Source organism: Phyllobates terribilis, unplaced genomic scaffold, assembly GCF_046119375.1.
Source record: "Phyllobates terribilis strain yellow unplaced genomic scaffold, ASM4611937v1 Scaffold_11__3_contigs__length_659146591, whole genome shotgun sequence".
NCBI lineage: Eukaryota > Metazoa > Chordata > Amphibia > Anura > Dendrobatidae > Phyllobates > Phyllobates terribilis.
The window spans coordinates 263242796-263260043 of record NW_027362771.1 but is presented as its reverse complement, the minus strand read 5'-3'; the positions used below and the strand labels follow the sequence as shown (position 1 = coordinate 263260043).

The 17248-nt window shown below is 39.8% G+C and overlaps 1 protein-coding gene across 12 annotated transcripts in view; it reads left to right on the top strand.

The window, feature by feature from the left end:
• MAGI2 (membrane associated guanylate kinase, WW and PDZ domain containing 2) overlaps positions 1-17248 on the top strand; it is a 1194143-nt gene that overhangs the window by 1047949 nt on the left and 128946 nt on the right. For 11 of the 12 annotated variants that reach the window (XR_012251242.1, XM_073652295.1, XM_073652296.1 and 8 more), the window contains 3 exons: positions 225-256; positions 408-597; positions 16565-16656. Coding sequence is in view for 11 of the 12 variants with exons in the window: in XM_073652295.1 (XP_073508396.1) it covers positions 225-256; positions 408-597; positions 16565-16656 (314 nt within the window). In the remaining variant the exon portion in view is untranslated. Of the gene's footprint in view, positions 1-224; positions 257-407; positions 598-13684; positions 13727-16564; positions 16657-17248 lie in introns of all 12 variants that reach the window. The other variant, XM_073652306.1, reaches the window with a different exon arrangement.

Here is a 17248-nt window from a genome sequence, read left to right as displayed (position 1 = left end):
AGTCCTCAAACTGCTTCCATTTGATGCTGTTAAGAAAATATGGGTTTTAAGCAGGGTTTTCAGCAAATAAACATTGTGGTGCACCTAAAGGTCCTATTCACTGGAAGTTTTTGTGTTGCTTTAATTTTAATTATATTTTACTGCGTATTATTCAGATGCATACTCTTCAACTGTCAATATCTCAATCCTTAGACCTAATTGTGTTGCTCTTTTATCATTTTCAGGTTTCTTTTCTCCTTGGAAAAGTTCCAAGCCTGTGAGTGATTTATAATTTATATTGATTTTGGTATTCTAGATCTGTTGGGGGTTGTGGCTGCAGATAAGAAGTTGATGCGGGGTGTATAGTAATAAGCATATTTGCAGTAATTATAAATGATAAAAATTAATGAAACATTCTTGAATTGCAGATGATGGAACGATGGGAAAATCAAGGAAGCCCACAAACTAGTTTATCAGCACCATCAGTACCACCAAATCTCCCCTACCCTCCAACGCTACATCGAAGTTCATTTCCTGATTCTACAGATGCCTTTGATCCAAGAAAACCCGACCCTTACGAACTCTATGAGAAATCAAGAGCAATCTATGAAAGTAGGCGTAAGTGCAATTATTTCTGGCCTAAAAATAGCCTACAACTGCACACAAAAATTAAAATGTTTGAATATTTAGCCAAAAATTTGACACATTATTTGCATTTAATTGTAAAACAACATAGAAATATTCTGAAAGAAAACTACAAATATATGCAAAATGTTTCTAACTTGGGCTTTATAATTAGTTCATTAGCAAAGCCATTTTGCAGCACGTGTGCTTTGAAGGCTATTTTTGCTTTGCTTTAATCTTTTACCAATTTCAGGAAATCAAAAAAACACTTATAGTAGTAAGGGGCATATTAACTGAAGTAGGTCATGTTAAATGGTTTACTCTAATAGCGACCAAGTAAATTTACAGCATTTGGCCCTGGGCTTTTTACCATTCACAATTGTAAATTCATTGTTCAAGGGTTAAAGCTCCTGTTTCTGCAATCTAGCAGGAGAAGGTTCAGTTCCCAGATGTCAGGCACAGTCAAGAACCTGGAGAGAAGACAGAAGCGGTTTATTGCAGCTTCTGTCTTCAAATTTGTCAGCTTCAGCTACATGGCGCTTCAGTAAGCACTATTCAGCAAACAAAAGCATTGGAATTACCAGAATTTCTGTAGTATCTGGCGGTCAACTGATCCGCGGGTCTCTGCTGGCATAGCAGAGCTGCTGGATCTTAGCAGACTCCAATCCACTATGCCAGTGATGTTTGGCACAGCAGGGGGTTTCCTCCTTTAACTGGATCTCCAATAAATGGCCCAGTTACAGTGGGAAAGAATGAAAACGAAAGTAAAAGTTTCATCAGAGAACTTTTATGACCTTTTGGGAGGCAAATTATGTGAAATATATCAATTGTAAAAACCTACTCATCATATCGACTATAATAACCTGAAAAGGTCATAAATGACTGAAAAAAAACTAAACCAACCTTTTGCCAATAATTTGTGTCCCCAAAACAATGCTAAGAAATATTACAATTTGTCCCACATAAAACTAAGCTTCATATAGCCATGTCAATCAAACAATAAAAGAATTATGGCTGCTGAAAATAATTGCAAAAATAAAAAATGTTCCTGGTCATTAAGACTCATTCAGGCCTGGACACTGTGTGTATCAAAAGTGACCAGTGTGTATGCAAAAATACATTGGGGCTGATTCATTAAGACTGGCATTGCGCGCACCAGTCTTAATGAAGGGCTTGATGGAATATGATGTTCCGAATCCATCAAAAGACGCACACTACTTAATGAATTCCGCATATGTTTGTTCGTGTGCCTCACCAGAAAATGGGCTATGGTCAGTGACTGGAGTAGCATTTCTGGCATAACAAACACCGTCTATTTTAATGAATTAGACAGGTGAGCATAGCCACCCTTGCGATAGCTCATCCCACAGCTCCGCCCATTTTGTCAAAGCTGGCCGAAGTCGCAAAAATTTTTCCACAAAAAGTTATCAACTTTTCAAAGTGTTTGTCAGAAAAACTGGTGTAAACTCTTTGATGAATTGACCCCATTATTTTAAAATATTTTTAAAACCCAAGATGAAAATAAAATAAAATTATGGACTTAAAAAATAGATTTCTATAAAATGCTTAAAGAGGTTTTCCAGGGCTTTAATATTAATGGCATGTAAAATATAATACAATGTATGGAACTATGCTCTTCCCCATTACCAATCTATAGGATCGGTTTGGAGAATATATACAGTTCTCAAAAAAATAAAGGGAACACTTAAACAACAGAATATAACTCAGAGTAAACTCCGAGTAAAGCAAACTTCTGTGAAATTAAACTGTCCACTTAGGAAGCAACACTGATTGACAATCAATTTCACATGCTGTTGTGCAAATGGAATAGACAATAGATGGAAATTATTGGCAATTGTCAAGACACACTCAATAAAGGAGTGGTTCTGCAGGTGGGGACCACAGACCACATCTCAGTACCAATGGCACATCAATGCGAGCTGTGGCAAGAAGGTTTGCTGTGTCTGTCAGCGTAGTGTCCAGAGGCTGGAGGCTCTACCAGGAGACAGGCCAGTACACCAGGAGATGTGAAGGGGGCCGTAGGAGGGCAACAACCCAGCAGCAGGACCGTTATCTCCACCTTTGTGCAAGGAGGAACAGGAGGAGCACTGCCAGAGCCCTGCAAAATGACCTCCAGCAGGCCACAAATGTGTCTGCACAAACGGTTACAAACCAACTCCATGAGGGTGGTATGAGGGCCCGATGTCCACAGATGGGGGTTGTGCTCACAGCCCAACACCGTGCAGGATGCTTGGCATTTGCCACAGAACAACAGGATTGGCAAAGTCACCACTGGTGCCCTGTGCTCTTCACAGATGAAAGCAGGTTCATACTGAGCACATGTGACAGACGTGACAGAGTCTGGAGACGCCGTGGAGAGTGATCTGCTGCCTGCAACATCCATCAGCATGACCATTTTGGCAGTGGGTCAGTAATGGTGTGGGGTGGCATTTCTTTGGAGGGCCGCACAGCCCTCCATGTGCTCACCAGGGGTAGCCTGACTGCCATTAGGTACCGAGATGAGATCCTCAGACCCCTTTTGAGACCATATGCTGGTGCGGTTGGCCCTGGGTTCCTTCTAATGCAGGACAATGCCAGACCTCATGTGGCTGGAGTGTGTCAGGAGTTCCTGCAAGATGAAGGCATTAAAGCTATGGACTGGCCCGCCCGTTCCCCAGACCTGAATCCGATTGAGCACATTTGGGACATCATGTCTCGCTCCATCCACCAACGTCACGTTGCACCACAGACTTTCCAGGAGTTGGCGGATGCTTTAGTCCAGGTCTGGGATGAAATCCCACAGGAGACCATCCTCAACCTCATCAGGAGCATGCCCAGGCATTGTAGGGAGGTCATACAGGCACGTGGAGGCCACACACAATACTGAACCTCATTTTGACTTGTTTTAATGACATTACATCAAAGTTGGATCAGCCTGTAGTGTGTTTTTCCACTTTAATTTTGGGGGTGACTCCAAATCCAGGCCTCCATTGGTTAATAAATGTGATTTCCATTGATGATTTTTGTATGATTTTGTTGTCAGCACATTCAACTTTGTACAGAACAAAGTATTCAATGAGAATATTTCATTCATTCAGATCTAGGATGTGTTATTTGAGTGTTCCCTTTATTTTTTTGAGCAGTGTATATGAAAACTAGTCTTAAAAATGTGAAGGTGGTAAATGGATACCTTATTTTGTGGACTAGAAGACGCACCCCAAATTTTGGGGGGGGGGGAATAGGAAAAAAAATTGTGAATAAAATGGTGGTGCGTCTTATAGTCCGTCTTAACAGTAGCTTACCGGCGATGATGGTGGCGGTGGCTCGGGGTCATAGGAGGCAGGTTCGCTGCTTCAGGAGGCTTGCAGCATGAGTGGGGTGATGCTGACTCTACATTCAGTGGATTCCCCTTTCCCATTCAGTTCCATTCTGTGGGCTTCGGGAAAATGGCTGCTGGAGGCAATGCATGTGCAGATTGAGAACAAGATCTAGTCTCCCGAGATTTCAATCTGTGCATGTGCCTCCTCCAGCGGCCATTTTCCTGAAGCCCCCTGCAGGGAACTGAAAGGGAAAGGGGACTACACTCAATGGCACGATATCTAATGAGCACCCAGTCACTGTAGCATTGCCCCACTCCTGCCGCCGGCCTCCTAAAGCAGCGACCCACCCTCCTTTGACCTTGCTCCACAGCCGCCAAACCCCCCGGTAAGCTACCTTCGGATTATAAGACGCACCTCCATTTTCCTCCCAAATTTGGAGGAAAAAAAGTGCGTCTAGTAATCCGAAAAATATGGTATATATCAAAATTTCAGCCCAAATGGCTCTGTTTGGTATGTGCTTGTTTTCTCTAGCATAGACTGTATAAGCTATGACACATATTGCTGGCTGCCAATATACATGACTGAGCAGTGAGCATCTCTCCAGAAGAAATGGGCTAGCCCCGGCTGGCTGACAAGATTCTTCCTTGTATAGTCAGTTCAAATGAAATCAATTTACTTATTCTGCATGTATCTGATTACTTTTATTTTATAATCAGTGTTTTTTTGTAACATTTGAAGTCCAGGACTATCCATCATTATTGAATGAAAGCGTGCTGGCATGTCATTAAGTGCTGCGGCTGTTGGCATTAGTTTAGGTGAATGCACTAGTGCCAGAATCTTTCTAAGTGAGACATCAATCATATACTCTCAGATGAGGTGTTAGAAACTGCAGCAGAGCCGCGCCGCCAAGCTAATTTCTGTAGCGCAAACAACATTGATTTTCCTCTCTGTACGATGTATTATTTTTTTTTGTTTCTGCTATTAAGCTAAACTACAGATAAGAAAACCTCACAGTTGGCATCTAATGTCTGCTGCTAAAAGGCATTACAGAAAAGTCTATCAAACATGGCCTCCAATGGACCCCATAGCTCTGCTGTATAGGCGGGTGGAATTCTTAATACATGAATTTGCATTGCAAATTAAATTGTTCTAAACAAGATATCTGCACTATAGCATCAAACATTAATTATCTGTAGAATATAATGAGTGCATAGTGCGATCTTCATTAGTGTACCTGTACTTTTATTAAGGTGTCGAAGACGTTCTGTGTCCTCTTGAATTAACTTGAGGCAATTGGATGATTTGTCTTCGTTATTTTGTGCAGAACAGATTGAATTTTTCACATCAGTAATCAGTTACACTGTGAAGATGCGTCCCTTTTTATAATGCGAGTTTCCCAGCAACAAATATATTAGTGCAACAACCACCCCATTCACAGCCATGTAATGGATGTTTCAGTTGCAAAAAAATCTGTAATCAATATACTGCATGTAAATGAGCCCTTAGGCTATGTTCACACACAGTTTTTTTGCTGTGTTTCAAAAGTAGGTTTTGCTGCGTTTTTGGTGCCGATTGTGTCATTTGTCTACAGTACATGTGACGCGTCCCCTGGGCCTGTGTTGTGCAGGGAATACCCAGAGCCGGATCGCTGGGGGTTGTAGTCTCCGTGGCGCTGACCCGGTCCGTGCCCAGGGTGGTCAATTCAGTGGCAGTCTTAGTATTATGATAATTGTCCGACTACGCCACCCGTGGATTGCGGTCAATGGGGACCGCCGCTGCAAGGCAGACCGCTGAGGCCGGTGTTATGTGTGCAGCTAAGAATGGGATGACTCCCCACGGGAGGAGTACAGCCTCAGGGCAGTTAGCGTGGATGATGGGAGTGATGGTGGAGATAGTCCCAATACCAATAGTGCCGGAGGAGCAAGAAGTCACAGACAACGTGTTGCAATCCATTGTCCTTTACTCACAGTTTGTATTCTCCAGGTCACTCTCGCGAAGCAGTGACCACCCAAGCCGTGCTGCGTCCACCAGGCAAGGGACTCGGTCAACTCCCAGGTCTTTCTGGAGTATGTCTCAAAGCTCCCTTCTGTCCTTTCTCTGGCACGTGCCCCACCAGTGACCAAGCTTATGTCCAGCTCCCGCGGGCCTTCTCTTGGGAGGGCTACGTGCCCATGTCCCTGACCCTCTATGGTATGCCTTCCTAGCAAGGTGTAGCGAGGGGTCGCACCAAGGGCTGGTCACGACCTCCGGTTCTTGGCTGAAGATGATTTTCTTCCACCAATTTGGGATCCGGTACCCTGTTCTGCCAACCCTTCACCCGCAATCTCCTGGGTCCTTAGGGTTCTCTCTTCCTTCTCGTTCCTGAGCCTTTCTGTTCCACTTGTTACTTCTGTTCTGGTCTTGTTCCCTTTTCCTTTCCACTGTTCCTTCTCCTCTCTCTCTCTCTCTGGCCCCGGCCTCTGTGCTAGGCCTGCCCAGGGAGCAGAGCCCATGCAGCAGCCATGCTCCCTGCCTTCTCCACTTCTCCTCACAGATTGAACTTCTTCTTTCTCTTTCAGTGCTGGCTGGGCCTTACAGGCTGGGCCCACCTCCGGAGCAGAGCTCCACAGAGGCCCTGCTCTGTCACTTCCTCTCTCAGACTGAACACTGATCTAAGATGGTGCCCACCTTTTATACCTCCCTCTGACCATGAGCCCAGGTGACTAGCAACCAATGGGCTCCTTCCTATGCTCAGAACCCAACCCCTATCTGCTCCTACACCACTGGGTTTTCCTTCCCCTCCCCACTCCAGCCAGGGACAGATGCTGTCGTGCCTGCACTTTCTGTCTAGTGGGAGCACCGTTGAGCTGTCCCTCGGAAATGGGGTGAGTGTGCTGTATGCAGCTAACTGAGCCTTGATCCATACTCCATCCTTACCCGGGAGTGGGATATCACACCTCTGGATGAGGTGCAATACCTCTGTAGCGACCAAGTCCTCGGGGCGCTACACATGCTTAATAAAGTTAGTTTAATTCACCAAAAAAAGCAGAAAAAATGCAGGGTTGTGTATTTTGCAGCATTTTTGCACTTTCTCATTGCTTTCTATGGGGAACAAAATGCTACAAAAGCACTGAAAGAATTGACATACTACAGTTTTTTTAAAAAACAGCAGTTTTCCAATTCAGTCAGGAAAAAAAAAGCAATGAGCAGTGTGCATGAGATTTCTGAATTCTCAGAGGTTATGCAGGTACTGTAAAAAGCAGCTTTTAATTTGCATAAAAAATGCGCAGCAAAAAAAGCTGCAAAAACGCAACTGGTGAACAATGGGTGCTTGTCCTTTGTTCAGGAATAGTACTCTGCTTACTGGACTTGGTAAAGTAATGGAAGGTAACATTTTGGGTGTTTTTCTGCCACTCTCTAAGTAAATAAATAATTGATCTGATGGACATATTCTGTGTACAGTACGGACGTATACAGGTTGTAGACTAAACCTAGGGATTACCACATTTGCGAATATTGTGCGGTGTTCTAGTCTAGTATTTGCTGGTGCCAATACCATTGTACACCACCAACACCTTTATTACAAGGATGGCATGGGGGAATCGCAGCTCTTCCACTTCTTTTAAAAACGTTGTATTTTTTTTAAAATTAGCAATGCATTAAAAAATCCATTTTAAAATATTATTCCACATGTGGCACTGAGTGATGCAATTGTAGTGTGCCCACAGCCCTTAGTCATAATTCAATCACAGAACCGTGGGAAAACCTTTTTAGAACCACAAGCGTCCAATCATGTGTGAATACATAATCTGGAAATAAATATGCGACTTAATCCATGTCAAAGTAGCCAGTCCGCACAATATAAACAATTGTCAATACCTATTGGTAAATAGATGAGAAATCATTCCCAAAATCCATACCTTTGGGTTATTTAGTGTTCAATTTCATTATCCACAAAGCGCCTCTTAAAGGGGGAATCTGTCACCCCCTGGCACTTATCTGACCTCTAATATGGGCATACAGGTGATAGAAATGTAAATCTATACCTACCTGTATGCCTCATATTAGAGGTCTTGTTGCTGTGAAATGTTTTTTTATTCATACATTTCTATCACCTGTATGCCCATATTAGAGGTCAGATAAGTCCCAGGGGGTGACTGACTCCCTTTAACAGTAAACCATCTTGTGATCCACATGATATGGCAGACCCACCATGCTTCTTTTGTCAGCATATGTACAAACATTGTTATTTCCCTCTTACATCCTTGTAATTTGTATGGACGTGTACAGTATGTCTAAACAGCCAAACTGATATTGAAGGCAGACTCTAAGGCTATGTGCCCACGATGCAGAAATGAATCAGAAAATTTCTGCAGCATTTCTGCATCTCCCTGGCAGAAAAAACGCATGTAGATTATGCATGCTTTTTTCCTGCGGAATACATGCGGATTCACATGCGTATCCACATGCGTTAACGCATGTGTTTCCGCATGTGAACTGACAAACACTTTCCAAGCGATAGCATCACTTGGAAAGTGCTTGACAACTAGGTCACACTGTATAAATCCATGCAAAAGGCATGGATTTATATAGTGTGACCGTAAAAATAAAAAAATAAAGCTATACTTACCCCCGATCCCCCGCCGCGTGTGCTGTTGTGCTCATCCTGGCTTCTTCCGGGTTGCCGGCATCTCGCGAGACAGCCTGCGGTCACATGACCGCGACGTCATCTCAGGTCCTGGAAGGAGAAGCGCTGCAGGGGCCGCCGGACAGGTGAATATAAACTTTATTTATTATTTTATTCTTTTTTTTACAGGTACAATGGTACCCAGGTCTGGATGAGAGTTTTCTCTCCTCCAGAACTGGGTACCATCCGCACATAGAGACGCATATAATCCGCTTGTACAAATGTACAGACACGGATTCTATGCGTCTCAATGCAAGTCTATGGCGGCGCTTCCGCAAAATTAATGAACATGCTGCGGATTTATTTGACCTGTACAGAACAAAAACTTGCATCAGTGTGAATTTTATTAAAATTTGGTGAAAGATTATTAGTTTTGGGGGTAAATTTTAACTATTGAATAATCGACATTAATTTACCAAGGAACCCTGGAATACCTTTTCCCAGGATTCTATTCCTTGGCTTTGAAACAACATGCAAGAAACACCCGATCTATCTCACAAAAATACAAATAATGGGTAGACTAATAACTAAATATAAATATTTAATATATATATATATATATATATATATATATATATATATATATATATATATATATATATAAGGATATAACTGTGCCATTTCTTTTAAAGAGAACCTGTCAGCACGATTTTTTTTGTGTAAAGTAAAGACATGGATATAATATAATGCAGATTACATTGATACCTTTGGTGAAGAAATCCTCTTTGTTGTTCTTCTTTAATCACCATTTGAAGTTTTCTGCTAATTAGATTTCGGTGCACAGGGGCCGGACTGTGCACTGGGTCTTCTCCTACTGTCTGTGATTCTCCGGCCCCTCCGCCTGCTGTGTCTGAGAATGACCCGTCTCCTCGAATGACCTGTCTCCTCTGTCTGAAATCTCAGCAGTGACCTGTAATTCACAGGTCAGAGGCAGCAGAGGGGCCGGGGAATCAGACAGGAGAAGACCCCATGCACAGTTGGACCCCTGTGCACCGAAATCTAATTAGCAGAAAACTTCAAATGGTGATTAAAGAAGAACAACAAAGAGAATTTCTTCACCAATGATATCCATTTAATCTGTGTTACAGCGCCATCACAGACTTGTCTTTACTTTACGTTACAAAATCGTGCTGACAGGTTCTGAAGTGTGCAAGTAGTACAGGAATACAAATCAGAGCCGCTTCCCGGTTTCCTTGACTCATATAAGCAGAGTGATCAATAACATACTTTGTGGTGTTCTGTTCCAAGGCATATTAGAAGGAAACTTGTGTAGATGACCCTGGACTCCCAAGTTCTGAAATTCTCCTGGTAGCCAGTTTTTAAAAATGCAGACAGATCTTCTCTGCTTACTAAAATAAGGTGATAAGAGAATGTTGATGGGATCCCAAAGTATAGTTTTACATAGGTAAATTTGTGTCAATGATTAATATGATTTCTGTTAGTTACAGGTGATTGTAATTTCCTAATATTTAGGCATTTTTGAAAAAAAAATATATTTTTAATTTATTTACTAGTCTAGTTTTTAACCTTGCTAGTTGCTAACAACCAATTAATATAATTGATGTTTCATTGGAATTTTAAATGTGTTTTATTTAGATAAAGCTTTCTCGTATAAGTAAAGTATTTTTTTTATCTTTGTATCTCAATTCTATTTTCATGGTTCAAAGACCCTGAATTCCAAATTCTATTTGCTTATCATGGTGAGAAGATGGAATAAAAGAGCCCTATGCATTATTGCATTGCGCCTTCTTTTTGTTTAGGTTTTGATGTCTTAAGACTGTTATTGTACCAAATTTTTCTTTTAATTTGCACCTTTTTAGCCTTATTTATGTTTTCTCCTAGTTTTTTATGTTCACTATTGTGGGTGTGATTTTTGTTTTCCCAGTGTTTGCAGTTGATTCATCCATTGCATATTGTAAATAAATTTGCAATTTTTCCATACTTGTACTCCATTTCCACCCTGGAATTATTTTTTTTATTATTCTTTCTATGCCTGAAATTTTTGCACAAATTGTGACCTCTTAGCAACTTTTTGCATTAAAAATCTGCCATAAAAGTTTGAAGACAAAAATTTGTACGACTGATAAAGGACAAAAAAGAAAATGACTTCAAATTAAAAAAAAGCACAATGATGAATTGGGCCAAAGTATTAAAGATGGAAATAAGCAGATCAATTCTCAGGACTCTGGTCCATCTGTAAGGGCAGTAGTCTCTGACCTCTTGATGGGAGGTTGGCAGATATCTTCGCTTCCAGGGTGCGTGACACAGCTTTTGATTAGCCAAGCTAGTGTGATGTCATTTGTGCATTATGCCACAATAATGACATCACGTCAGCCTGGCTAATCTTACCTGGAAGGGAAGAGATTCACGAGCCTCCCACCCAGCGGATAGAAACTACTGACCTACCCGAATGACCGGAGTCCCACAAATCAATCTGCCATCTCTAATATTAAAAGATTAGAGTCTATCTTTTAATTTAATTGACTTTTTCATCAGATTGCAAAACATAATATTCTCTAAAGTGGTACCTTTTACCAACATATTAACTTATTCATTTAAATATCTATATGTAACATTGAATAAAAGGGAAATAAATGTTTAGTCTCTTCAGTTATCTAGAATGCACGTTCCATATTTTTAGTCACAATGGATTTAGAGTCCCATATCTAATTAAACATTTCTATACATAATGGTTTTGTCTAATAGTTTTTAACCCTCCCACCAGGAGATGAAACCTGAAAATGGGAACTGTTCAAAAAGGATAGATTTCAAAGTTTGCTTTATTTTTAACTTTAGTTGTGTATTTTTAATTCAAAGGTTATTTTATGCTCCCTTCCAGGCATAGTATACTACTGCTTTTTACTTGGCAATTACTTAATAACTGGTTATATGGGAATCTTGCAGAATATGAATTGCTGTTTTTTAAATAGGCAAATTATCTCATTATACTTACAGTTTAAGTTAACGATTCTTGGAATATTGCAATATAAGAAAGAGAGGGAGTGTCGAAAATCCATTTTTAAAGGGATCTTTTTGTAGTAGCCATTTCTGATTTTCTACAGAGGGAGTACAGGAGGTATGTAACCCATATTCTATATATATATTTACAATTTCCAATGCCATTAGGTCATCTAAACAAAAATAACCTATTTACCTGCTCTGTCCAATTGTTTACCTGTTAAGACTTTGTTTTATTTTTTTATCAATCAAAAAAAGAAAACAAAAAAAATAGATTAAATTAACTCTGTGAAGTTCATTATTCTCTATGTCTGTGTAATTGACTGTCAGTTTAGCGATCTGCCGTTACACTATTGATGTAAGTCGCTAACTGCTATTATTATGTATGAAATGTCCATCTACAGTGGACTGCTCTCATGGGTATACAAATGGCCTCTTCAGAGAGGAAGAAGACTTGAACGCTAATACCACCTATTGGAAGTAGCAATCCTAAAAGTCACTATAGGCCCTTTAAACAGTGTTCCCCAACTCCAGTCCTCAAGGCCTGTGCTGGTGATGTAATTATCACCTGGGCAATTCTAAGGAAATCCTGAAAACATGACCTGTTGGTGGCTCTTAAGGACTGGAGATGGGGAGCACTGCTTTAAAGGGACTTAGGCAAGACCTCTCATGTATGTATTAGGCTGTACATTCACTCCTTCCTCGATATGTTTAGCTTGTCCATGCTTTATCATGGGGTATAGAGCTGATAAATAGGTACTTTGTGTTCAGATGCTCTAGTGGCACTTGAAACTGTAAATAACTTCTGATATTAGCCATTTTTTTAAGGCAATTGCTGTATTAATCAAGGTTTTTCAAAGGTAAAGTTTTAGGTTTTGGCCTCGGGATTGAATTCAGAAACCTATTCTCCTACATTCAACCTGCTTATTAATAAAAGAAAATAGCTGCACATAACTTATAGACTGCAGGAGATGTATCAAGCTGTAAGTGTTCTCTTTATAAATGGGAAAAATTTGTTCCTTTAGGGCTCTGTTTTCATAGTTTTCCAGTTCAAGACTATGCAACTTTACCCTGTTCATAGCCAGGCAAATTTTCATTAGTTTTTTTTTCTTTATATGTATTTTTCATATTTTATTTCTATTTTACATAGAAAAAGGAAATTATAGTGCTTTTTAAAGTTGTCTACTACCTTGCATTAGACTTGTTTTTAAACAAGGAATACATTCTTTTGGTTCATTAGGAGTGGGGCTGGAATCTCTGGTTTGGGCCACAGTTGACTTTCTTAATTTTTTTTTTTATTATTTAAAATGTTTTGTCTTTCTGATGGACTGGCTGGCTTTCCTTTTCCTGCGGCTGAACAGGAATTATTCAGAAACGTCCAGAGTTGTGTGGTCCACCCTGATGTTTCAGGATGTTTGCTGGTCTGCATTTCCATAAAATCCATTAATTATAGCTCTGTCTTCTCATTAGACAGCTGCCTCATATTGTACAAAGGTATAATATGCTGTTCCACCAAAAACTGGTCCTCTTGGCAGAGGAACTTAAAGGGAACCTGTCAGCAGCAGGTTTTTAGATCCCAAGCTAGCATGATCTATGTAAAGTCGCTGTAATGTTCATGACATCGATACCTTTGTTTTAGAAGTCCATATTCTAGAAATCCATCTGCAATTTTTATGCTAATAAACTGCAAGTACATGGGCCTTGGCCTTGCACATACAGCTCTCTGGCCTCTCTCCCTATTATCCCGAGTACCTCCTGCCTCGATAGCACTTGGGCAAGATCTCAGGTGGGGGAGGAGCTACTTTTAATGATTTAACTTTTTTTTTTTTCATTACTTTCTAATATATTTGTCAACTAGTCACTACTTATTGTGATGGATGAAATGGAGATATTGGGATTGAATATATAAGTAGATATAAATAAATTGTGTAAAAGACAGAATGTCAGATATAAATTCTTATTTGTTCTAATTGATACAATTTATCATGATGTAATATTTCACTTTGCTTTCAGACTGTACTGTCTTTATTTGTTATACACGTTTAACATGTACAAATAATGCACAACTGAATAAGTTGCAGTGTAGTTAGAATTTTTACAGTATTTTCTTATGAAAATTCCTCATCTTCCTATTCAGAGCAAGTGCCACCCAGAGCTGGTTTCAGATCGGATCCTGCTGGCAAGTATTTCATAGCAGTCATTGTCCTGTGCACTCTGTGTCCATCATGTTGTGTCCTTGTGTAAATACATGCACTGTAGCCATTGCTCTAGATAAAGTGTCTGTCAATGTCTCATATTGTCTTGGGTAACATCATGTCAGCAAAAATCAATGCAGTCTGTGGATTTAGACCTCAAGTTATACTAACACATATATAATCTAAATATTCTCAAATAATTACAGCCAAACTCCTCCTAAAAAATAAAAAGCTAATCCACAGTTAAAACATATTAAAGTTTCAGAAATAAGTTATTCATTGCAAAATGATTACTTCACATTTTCTACTTTATTTCTTGATATTATCAAGATCACTGATAGCTGTCATCAGTGGGGATCCCCATTCTTTACTGCTTGGGAATAGATATGTAATGTGATAATACACAGGACTGATTAGATACAGTACAGATAGCAGAACTGTGCATTCATATTAGCCAAGGCCTGTGTCCATTATATGACGAGGACAATTTAAAGGTAATCTGTCAGTAGGGTCAACCCTCCAACCCTCTGTTTTATTCCAGAGAAATCCAAGTTTTTCTTATTTGTAAATGAGCTGTTAAGAACTATGGTCCAGACACTGATCTACATGAAAATCTGCCTCCTGAGCTTATTGTAAATGAAATGGGGAGTTACCAATGTGATGTGTAATGGTTATCAATGTGATGTGTAATGGTTATCAGTGTGATGTGTAATGGTTATCAGTGTGATGTGTAATGGTTATCAGTGTGATGTGTAATGGCCGATTTCTGCTCTCCTAATCTCACTGCAGAGCTGTGTGTGATTATACCTGACACATCTGCAGGTTCCTCTCAGCTTCCATCTCACAGGCAGTCAGTTGCAATAGTGTTACATTACAGCAGAGCTGTGAGAGCTGCAACAAAGTTTTGTAAGAAGACAAAGTTCATTTCTCTTATACTGTGTTAGTTACGTGTCTCACTGGTAACAACCCCTTTCATTTATAATAATGCCTGGAGGCAGATTCTCATGCATTCAGTGTTCGGCCCATATTTCTGAACATCTCATTTACATATAAGAAAAACATGAATTTCTCTGGAATAAGATATCGGATACCAGATATTAAGGAATCATTGTACTCACATTCCTATTACCTACATGCCCATATAGACAGCTTAGGAGGGTAAATCCTACTGATAGATTCCCTTTAAAACCTATTGAATGGCAGTAAGAAGTCATCTTGAAAATTGTGAGAAATTGATGCAGCAATGTATTGGAAAATTGTATAACTCTTCATTTGTTATAAAAAAAAATATGTTTTATGGTTTTTGTAATACCCATGTAACTTCATCAACTCCCGAGGGTTAAAGTTACTTGACTTTTTAGAAGGAGTTAGATTATAATTATTTGTGGAATTTAAAACTGCAATGTAAATGTTGTTAATTAGATATGTTGTGAATGTTGAGTTTTACATAACATTCTAGCATTAAAGGGAACCTGTCCTCTGATTCATGCTGCACAAACCACAGGCAGCGTGAATCAGACTGTGGCTACAGAATTGCAGCCAGGTCTATTTTCTGTGAAATGATCTAGCATTTCAGAGTAAAGAAAGAGCTGTCCAGGGACCAGACTAGTCTGCGTCTTCCCAGTGCTGCTCCAGGTGATTGACAGGTCTTTTCCCTATGTACACACGAGAAAGACACCTGTCAATCACCAGCAGCGCTGGGAAGAGCCGGCCAAGGGGCAGTGTAGGACTAGTCTGGTCACTGGGCAGATCTTTAACGTTTACCCTCTCTGAAACACTGGAGTGTTTCCCAGAAAAGAATAGAGTCTGCTTCATTCTGCCTGCGGTTTGTGCCGCATGAATCAGATGACTGATTCCCTTTGAAAGGATTTCTGGTATGTATAAAGCATTGAATTACCAGAACACTGGAAAGCTGAGGTCGGCAGATTAACATCACTTCTGATAAATTCAGAGACACTCATTGACTTAAAATGAGCAATAGTTATTTTTCGTACATTTTCTTACTTATGTGCATGAATAACCCTGAAAAATCTTACATTTTTACATTTCGGTAGAAATCCTTATTCTGCTGTCATGACCTGGCAGATATGAAATATTAGAACTGTATACAAGTTATGTTTTTAGCACCGCTTTCTACTTGTAACACACAGCACCGCAGTCATTGAGGAAGAATAGCATGCAATATTGGAATAAAGGAAAGTAGATATTTCTGTGACGTTGAATACATGCTTGAGATATTGTGACAGAGCGTCAAGCAATAGATAGCCTGTCATCACTCAGCAATGCCAAGGATGTAATTATGTTACTTATGAAAGTGCGTACACTATGTCAAATTTATAAAGTGATCATCTGCAGCATGGCATACTTAAGCTGCTATCATCATCCCGAGACCATGTGATTGATACTATAGATGTACATATCTGCCGTGAGCAAATGCTATCTAGACTCTTTCCATCGTAGAGATGAGCTTCTACCTTGTAGTAAATCACAGAGCACTGCACTCCCACCACCAGTGTGAATAAGGCCTGATATTTAGTGTCGCTGCTGCTTTATGTCTGACAGTGAACATTCCAGTTAACGTGAGACTAACCTTCCCTTTGTACCGTGTAATTCAATTAATGTGGTGAATAACATCATTTCTGTGTCCGTTTAGCATGGTCCTTTAGTGTTTGCCTTCCATTTGTTATGTCGTGATCCATGTCGAATTAATTAATATCCATGAACCACTCATCATTAATACATAATAATTCTCTGAATATTGCTGGTCCCATCTGCACCCGTGTTCTGATTAAATAATACTGTATTTGTGTGTATACCAACAGGGCCGGATTATAAGGAATTGGATGTCCATCTTCGACGGCAAGAATCAGGCTTTGGCTTTAGGATACTTGGAGGAGATGAACCTGGCCAGCCTGTAAGTTCCTTGCACTTGATTATACAGATTCGGTTCTATAATGGTTCATCATTGTACTTGTCGATATCTAAGGCCGGAGCGGCACGTCATGTAGATTTGCTGCAGGACTTCTCTACAGCTGCTATAACAGAATTCTATCATTTTATGGGGACAAAAGTCCTTGCTTTTTTTTTTTTATTTCACAGATCTATTAAAGGTGTTTTGGTGCTTTCCATTCAACTGACCAGCCGAAAATCTTAAATCCACAACAGTAAAGAGTATGAGAGTTTTGTAAATGCTGCTTATTTTCTATGGTTGTCCTTTACCCATTATTTCAAAAACACCAATCAAATTAGCCCATAGATTCAAGTCTTAAAATAACATAGCGATTAATAATAATAAAAAAAAAAAAAAAAACGAGAACAAGGTGCAAGATACCGATAATAATAAAAGCATGGTTTAATTAATCAATGTAAAAGGACAAGATATTAAAACATACACAGAGGTCAGACACACAAAAGGTGATATGAGAAGAAAAAACAGATGACAATAAAAGATGGAATATAGGTACACATGGATAGTATATGAAGAATAGTATATAGAGTATATAAAA